Consider the following 8,220-nt stretch of genomic DNA (forward strand, 5'->3'; position numbering starts at 1 on the left):
AGGAGGGGAGAGAGGGAAAAGGAAGAGAGGCAGAAGACTAGTAAAAAATGGGCTCGGGGGCGCAGAGGGGTTGCGGTGGGGTAGAGAGGCGCGGACGCCGAGCGAGTCCGGTGCCTCTCGAAAGCCTCGCCGGCCGCCCCGCCGGGCCGCGCAGCTCCGCCAACTCCCGGGCGGGCCCAGGCCGGAGCGTGGCGCCTGTCGGGAGGTTGCAGAGTTCCTGGAGCTCACAGCTGAGCCCGAAGGAAGTCGCCCTCAATGGGCACGAAGCGGGACCCAGGCACGCCCGCGCGGTCACGTCCAGATCTGCGGTCCTCCGACAGGCGCAGGCCTGCTGCGCCTTCGCCACACACCCCCACTTGTGGGCCTGGACTCCGACTCCGTAGTTAACGCCGGGATATCTCTGGGCATCCAACCACCTCCCCTCCCCCATGCTCTTTTCCTCTCCACCCGACCCCTTACTAGGAGCAGCTTCTAGTTGCAGCTCAACACTCGTGAGTTCACCCTCCGCGCCAAGCACCCAACTCCTGGCCTTGCCTACAGTCACCCACAGACCTAATGATCGACTGAGCGCCGCCGCAATGGCCCGAGATGACACCAGGAGACTCCCTTGCTTTGCGCCTCCGGAAGACGCAGAACGTAGCCCCTTCTCTCACACTTCTAGGACACAAAAATACCCGACAACTCAAAATCGCCGAATCACATCTTTTCATGCTTTGAAAACTTCTGCCCAAGCCTGTGGCAGGAGCATGTCCAACTGTGATTTGGGTTTCTTTTTAAACATCTAATCAAAGGGAAGAGGGGAGGGATTCGCAACTAAATGGTAGATGTTTTCAAGCAAGTCTTTACGTAGCCCCAAACCTACTATAGTATTCGGCCATTCAACCCCCAGACATCTCTGCCTGCCTTTATGTTCGGATCTCACTCCATTATTTGTCAGCACAAAGTCCTAAACCTGCAAAGCGATAGCTGTGAGGGACACCAAACCCATACCTGCCCGTCCCCTACCTTCCAGGCAACCGGTGTCAATCTCCTCACTATTTATAATTCCCAACATCCCTGCCTGAAGTGAGGAGAACGGTAATTTAAATAATACAGCGGGAGCAGAGAGGACACACTGTTTTTGAAAGACTGTAAGCATTCTGCTCTGTTCCACTCTGCGTCCTTACACTTGCTGAGCACTGACACCAAATTTAAACGGCGTTCCTTCAAAACTGATGTAATTATAAAGAGCTATAAAGGGCAATGACCTCAAGTGGATGTTTTTTCCCAGGTACCCTACAAGGTTTGCACAAAGCAAGAAAGCATCGTGTAGCCGAAATGTTGGAAAGTATAGATGCTGCAAAACCTCGTTCTGAGGCTGAAAACTATGAATTGTGGGTGTATTTCCTTCTGCGGTGCAGAAAAAGAACAACCAAAAAGCAAGCAACAAGGGGAAATGTTATTTATTTTAATGACACCAAAACTACCAATCCTAGCAATGTATTAAATTAAAATCATAGTCCTTTAAGTGTATTTAATGGTTCAAGTTTGTGTATTTGGTGTTAACTCTCTGTGAAAAAGTTTATGGAAAACAGTGAAGTACGTTAATTGAGCAAATTTTATATTAAAAAAGGAATAACACATTTAAAAATATTCTTATATACCCACAATATCTGTATTTCTTAGCTTGGTTCCTACTATTACATAATACAATGCATTTTTTATTTTTTAAAGAGCAAAAAGTGTTGTCACTTCTGGATCACTTTATGGTAATTCCAAGGTATAATTTTACAAACAAACAATCTATTTATAATTTTATTCAACTCACAAGAGATATTTTTTAAAAACTGAAAGTTTTTTTTTCTTCCTGATGCAAAACTTAACCAACTCCAGTTAAATTCAATATTGATCTGCCAGGGAAACGACCATAAAATTTACAGAAATTCTCCCAAAGATGCCTTTCAATTCTTCTCCTGACTTTAGTTCTAATTATACCATTTTTTTCTAATTCCTCTATAAAAATCGAATCAAATCAAAGACGACGAGGAAAGAAAAATATTTCTAGAGTGATCTTAATTAACTGATCATTTCAGCAAAGAACGTTAGCAGTGAGGAAGCGGCGAAACTGTAGGGAGAAAAAAAAGATGCATTTTGTTCTTCGTGTTTATAATCCTTCCTAGAGAACAGAAACTACGAGCATGATTTATGGAACTGCATTATCTTGGATTTTCTCCGCAGATTTGACTCAACTTAGTATCAGGGTTCTATTAAAGCGCTGGAATAGGTGGATAGATACATCTGCAGAGGTAAGAAACGTGGTTTGGGGTGGATGAGCCTCCTTGTTGCTGGAGGGTGCTTCGAGGACCAGGCTTAGGAGAGAAGGGGTTAAGTTAGACCCTGTCTTTAGCGGCGCAACGTGCCCAGTTTTGTCTGTTAAAGTCAACGTCGCCCAAATGGAGCCAGCCAATGGACGGCCAGGAGCACCCGGGACAGCCCGGGGGGGGTGTGGCCTGAGGCTGTCACTCAGCAGTGAGGAATGACACCCGGGCGGGAGGGGGTGGTACAGTGGAACGCAAGGGAAGGAAAGAGAAAAGAAACAGATAAAACCAGGGCAGGGGGTAAAAAGGTGCCCCGCGCCTCTCGGAATCCAGCGGCCGCGGCCGCCGCCGCCGCCGCCGGGGGTGGGCTCCGGAAGAGCCTGCCCAGCAGGGAAGGGGAGGACGGGCCAGGAGCGAAATCCTGCAGGCGAGGAAGGGACAGACGCGCAAAGAAAAAGTGACTCGGGCTGTGCGCCCCGGCGGCGCTCGGGAGGGGACTGCTGCCACGGAGGGGCCCCCGCCAATCCTCCTTCACGTCCCCCGAGGGGGCAGACCCCGGCCCGCCCCTAAGGGCGAGAAGCGATGAGATAATCCAGCTGAGCTGCGAAAGGAGAGCGTCTGGCTCTGGATTCGGGGGGAGGGGGTCTCCGGGCGGGGTGGGCCTCTAAGGTGGGGGTGAGGGTCGGCGCAGATCCTGGGACGGAGTGGGGCGGGGGCTGCTGGGCCGCGCAGGAGTGGGCGGCGGCGGCCTCGTACACCCGGCTCACTCGCGCTGCGGCCGCCGGCTCTCTCTGTCCCGCTCGGAGCTGCTCGGCGCCCCAGCTGCCCGCCCCGGCGGCCGCTCCGGCCCGCGGCGCAGATGGCTGTGCGCGGCGCCAACACCTTGACGCCCTTCTCCATCCAGGCGATCCTCAACAAAAAAGAGGAGCGCGGCGGGCTGGCCGCGCCAGAGGGGCGCCCGGCGTCCGGGGGCACAACGGTGTCGGTGGCCGCGGCGCCCGCTGTCTGCTGTTGGCGGCTCTTTGGGGAGAGGGACGCGGGCGCGCTGGGGGGCGCCGAGGACTCTCTGCTGGCGTCTCCTGCCGGTACCAGAACAGCTGCGGGGCGGACTGCGGAGAGCCCGGAAGGCTGGGACTCGGACTCTGCGCTCAGCGAGGAGAACGAGAGCAGGCGGCGCTGCGCTGACGCGCCAGGGGCCAGCGGGGCCGGCCTCGCGGGGGGATCCTTGAGCCTCGGCCAGCCGGTCTGTGAGCTGGCCGCTTCCAAAGACCTAGAGGAGGAAGCCGCGGGCCGGAGCGACAGCGAGATGTCCGCCAGCGTCTCAGGTCTGCTGCGGCTTCGCGGGGATGGGGGCCGGGCTGAGGGGATGGACGCGGAGGGCAACCACGCCGAGTGGGGTGGTCGGCTGTGAGCACCCTGCGCCCTGGGGCTCGGAGGCTGGCCAAGTCCTGAAGTTCTGCACTCTGGCGCGAGCTGCTCTGCCACTTCGGGAACTGAGCCCGCGAGAGACCGGAGTAGCTCCTCAGAACCCGGCGTCCTGGGGCGAGGCCTGAGACGTCCTGGGTCAATGTGCATTAGACTGGGTTGGGAGAACCGCTGCCTCTTGCGGTCGGGAGTCTTTGAGTTCATCGCCAGTGCTTTCTGCCATGTCTGTCCCCAAATGCCCAAAATCAGGGAAGCGGAGAAGTGAGGGCTGCAGAGACCTCAAGTAGCCAGTGCCCTAGCTCTGGACAAGAGACCTTTGCCAGTTCGAGGTCCCGGGGCCGGGCCCCACAGTAGGTGGATAGGTGGTGAAGAATACCTCCGAGTGGGCCAGAGCTGAGAATCTGCAGAACTAGAGCTTTGGGGAAACGGCTGGTTTGGCTTTCTCAGACCCCAGGTCTGGGAGAGCAGCCCTAGGCCGAGGATCCCGGAGTGGGACTATAGTTCATCACGGAGGCAGGAGAGAGGCCTCCTCAGCCGTGGCCTGGCCTGTCCTGTGGTCTGGAAGACCTGGGTGCCCGCCCTAGTTGGGTACAAGTTTCTGTAGGCCTCCAGCACAGGGGAGAGCTGGACCTTTCTGCTGGAGTTCTTCGGAGGGGCGGGTACGAGACCGAGAAGCTGGTGTGGGATCAGGGTCCAAAAACTCGAGGCAGTGGCAATCCTCTCTCTTTACTCTCCAGTCCATCCTCTCATCTAAGGCCTTGGCTCAGCCTGTTTCCATGTCCCTCACAGCAATTCCAGGCGGCTGAGGGTGAAAGATTCTAAATACCTTTGGCCCCAGTATCCGCCTCCACCTTCCCTTACCTGCACTAGACAAGTGTGTGCTGCGATGACGTGCGCGTGTGTGCGTGTGAACTGAGTGTGGAGAGGCTCGTGAACCCAAGCAGAGAGGCGGAAATGCAGTCTAGAACCCCAATGCTCAGCACTGAGAGCCGGGAGGGCTTTCGCGGATGCTCGGGTGTAGTGCCCCAAGTTACTGCGGGGAGCCTAGGACCCAGAGAGGGTGGGGAGCAGGTCTCGACAACACAGCATTGACACAGCGACTGAGTCCGCCGCCCTCCCCAGAAGAGGCCTAGATGGGATACCCAGTGGGGCAAGATTCTAAGACTGGTCTCCCGGGCGCAGGGCCTCCCAGACCTCGGCTCCGCTTGAGTGGGATCAAAGTGTATTTCCGCCCCACCCCCGTGACCCCTGCAGTTCAGGCCTGGCCTCACCTCGTCTGTGGCGCTGACAGTTTCTTGTTTCTGTTCCCACCGGGGTCCGCAGGCGACCGCAGCCCAAGGACCGAGGACGACGGTGTTGGCCCCAGAGGTGCACACATGTCCGCGCTGTGCAGCGGGGCCGGCGGCAGGGGCGGCAGCGGGCCGGCAGGCGTCGCGGAGGAGGAGGAGGAGCCGGCGGCGCCCAAGCCACGCAAGAAGCGGTCGCGGGCCGCCTTCTCCCACGCGCAGGTCTTCGAGCTGGAGCGCCGCTTTAACCACCAGCGCTACCTCTCCGGGCCCGAGCGCGCCGACCTGGCCGCGTCGCTGAAGCTCACCGAGACGCAGGTGAAAATCTGGTTCCAGAACCGTCGCTACAAGACCAAGCGCCGGCAGATGGCCGCCGACCTGCTGGCCTCGGCGCCCGCCGCCAAGAAGGTGGCGGTAAAGGTGCTGGTGCGCGACGACCAGAGACAATACCTGCCCGGCGAAGTTCTGCGGCCACCCTCGCTTCTGCCACTGCAGCCCTCCTACTATTACCCCTACTACTGCCTCCCAGGCTGGGCGCTCTCCACCTGCGCGGCCGCCGCAGGCACCCAGTGAACCGGCCTGGGCTGAGGCAGCGAGTGATTCCCGCGCCCCGGCTCCGGACCGCCGCTGACAGCTGTAGGCTGTAGCCTGCACGGGGCGCCCCGCCAAGGAGGCACCTGGAGGTGAAACTCAGCTCCAGCTCCCGTTAGCCAGGACTTGTCCCCTGGCAGCTGGGCTGAGTCTGCCCCGAGGGGGCGCCTTTTACTAATTTGAACAGAGGCACCCTATGGCCTAGGGGCCCTGATAGCCCACCTGCCTGGAAGCCCCTGGGCTCTATTTATTATCACGACAATGTTGGAGTTGAATTTGGATTCGAATTATGTCTGCCTGGGGGTGGGGTTTTCCCTAAGCCGGAACTCCTGGAGACCACATAGCCTGAATCCTCAGAATTTCTGGCCTGCTGGGAGCTTTCTGCACTAGGCCACACTAGTTCATGGTATCCATGCTACCAATCTATGTGTATCTACATATCTTTTATTTTTGGAAATTGCATTTGTAACCAAGGGGTGCGAAACCCTGGCAGTCCCAGGCAGCACCAGGCCAGGGGTTGATTTGAAAAGTGAAGGACTGGGTTTTCAGGCCCTCTGCTCCACCCCTCCCTTGTGTCAGAGCTAGGGTGGGGGCGCCCGATTGGGGTGCTGAATGTAATGAAGGGGGCCTCCGAGTGTGGTGCAAGCCGTGGGTCTCCACATCTTCCCTCTCTGAAGTCCAGGTACCTGCACAAGCAGGAAACGCCTAGGAGCCCCGGAAGGAGGAGAGGGCACACCCGGGCAGCCCTCTGCGGAAACTTTCCTTCATTTCTTTTTATTTGTTTAAAGGAGGTTAAGACGTGTAGCACTTTTCAGTTGTTTGTATTCAAATGACGATTATTTTTGTACTCAATGTGAATATCCCTGGCCAGCCTTTCCAGGGCGCCCACCGCAGTGCCGCTGCCTGGCCCTCAGTCTCTACCTTCCGCCCTCTGCGACTCCTGCGCTCTGGCCCGGGACTCCCCTATCCGCCCCTCACTTACCCTTAAACAGGAGATCCCACCTGTCTTGTCAACCTCGCCGCTTTTCGCCTCCTTAATGGCACTGTGCACTCAACTAGAGTATTAACTGTAAAAAGATTTGTGAAGTTTGGAAGCTCTATTCGCTGTATTTTTTCTTTAATTTATAAACTTTTAGTTTAACATGCCCTCCTGGACGCCGTGTTTTCTCTGAAACTGTCTCTTTCCGACTTTGGGGGAACCAGTATTACGGCAGGCTGGAAATAGCTGGGGCTTTTCCAACCTCTTTTCGGTCTTGGACAAGGATGCTTAGTCTCTCCTGGGAGCAGCCCTGCTGCCCACCCACTCCTCAGGCAGGGTATAAACCTGGGCAGCTCAGAGAAATCATGGCTTCGGGGACTTTGTAGGAGTCATGGAGGAATCCCACTGAAACCGGGAACAAATTCCTAGGATTTCTCCCCAACCGCCCCGTGACCATTGGTTTCAGAGCCTAGTAAGAGTCCGTGGTTGAACCCCCAGCCAATGTCCATCCCCCATCCCAATGTACCAACCCTTTCACCTCTCCTCAGCCCACCCCACCCTGTTGTTCTCTCTCTGCTTTCGATTTTAGGAGCGTTTCTCTACGTTATCTAGTCTTTAGTTTCAAGAGTGGTTTAGTGAAAAATCCTGCTAAAATTCTGAAGCCATTAGTTGCAAACCAGGCGTGAATAACCTGTCTCTCGGAGAAGGGTCACCTGAGTGTTTTCCTCGGACGGGTGCAATTGGGGCTCTACAAGGTTTCAGAGCGCATCCCCGCACTAAACAAAAGGGCGTCATTTGATCCGCACCAAGCCTACCCCGGGAGCAGAGAATGGGCAGGGCACCATTATATATTACCCCATTTTACAGATGATAATACGCAGCTGGCGCTCCCAGACTCCCCGGAATGCTACGGATTCACTGGAGCTAAATGCTCACCTTCACTAGCCGCTCAAGCCGAGTTCCCGGCGAGCAAGGAAGAGTTAATGCCACACTGCCGGCGTTGAGGCCTCCAGTCCGCGGGACCCGAGCCGGGAAACACCAAAACCCAGGCCGAGGCTTCTTTCAATTTCACCTGAGGCCGAAAGGTCCATTCGCTCTCCAGGGCAGCTGCGACTTTTCCCAGCCCTAGGGCCTCCAAGCTCTGATACCCTAAAGACCTTGGCCTGGGGTCCCGCAAGCCCTCGATCCGGCCCGGGCGCAGCTTGGTGACAAGCGTTTTACAGAATTATCCCCGCTTCCGGAAACAGCAAAATGTAAAGGAAGAGGCAAAAGCCCTTGTGATATGCACACTCCCACCCGGTCCCCCACTCGAGTCCAACTACCTTCCATATGGTTCTTGCAATCATCTCGTTTCTTTAATACTTTACAATTCTATTTTAATTGTACAATTCATCATGACTGTGTTTCTCTTGTAGAGAGTTGGAACATTTCGGATAATGCTAGAATCTCCTCCATTCTTGTCCCCAGGGATCACTACTTACTGAGGGGTTTTTTTAGGAGGAGGGATTTTCTCCCTTTCCGAAAAGGCAGTTGCTTGTTGTTGCGTCTTAACAGGGTAGTTTGTTCTCCATCTTTGCCGATTGGGCGGTGAAAGAACCAGGGAGTTTCTTTCGAGTAGGAAAAGGCACTGAGGTCCGGGTCG

General features: G+C 55.8%; 1 protein-coding gene across 1 annotated transcript; it reads left to right on the forward strand.

Annotated features, from left to right (window-relative positions):
• The first annotated feature begins 3,062 nt into the window (after positions 1-3,062).
• Positions 3,063-6,745, forward strand: NKX3-2 (NK3 homeobox 2). The gene is made up of 2 exons (XM_050791661.1): positions 3,063-3,622; positions 5,046-6,745. The coding sequence occupies exons 1-2, from the start codon at positions 3,157-3,159 to the stop codon at positions 5,579-5,581; spliced, it is 1,002 nt and encodes a 333-aa protein (XP_050647618.1). The 5' UTR covers positions 3,063-3,156; the 3' UTR covers positions 5,582-6,745.
• The last annotated feature ends 1,475 nt before the right edge of the window (positions 6,746-8,220 follow it).

Source organism: Macaca thibetana, chromosome 5 (assembly GCF_024542745.1).
Source record: "Macaca thibetana thibetana isolate TM-01 chromosome 5, ASM2454274v1, whole genome shotgun sequence".
In the NCBI taxonomy this organism is placed as follows: Eukaryota; Metazoa; Chordata; class Mammalia; order Primates; family Cercopithecidae; genus Macaca; species Macaca thibetana.

What these genes read in the sequence shown, in the direction of transcription:
- NKX3-2 (XM_050791661.1), top strand. Translation starts at nt 3,157, where the DNA reads ATGGCTGTGCGCGGCGCCAACACCTTGACGCCCTTCTCCATCCAGGCG. An exon ending in GATGTCCGCCAGCGTCTCAG is followed by an intron (nt 3,623 to 5,045) that starts GTCTGCTGCGGC and finishes CGGGGTCCGCAG; the next exon opens with GCGACCGCAGCCCAAGGACC.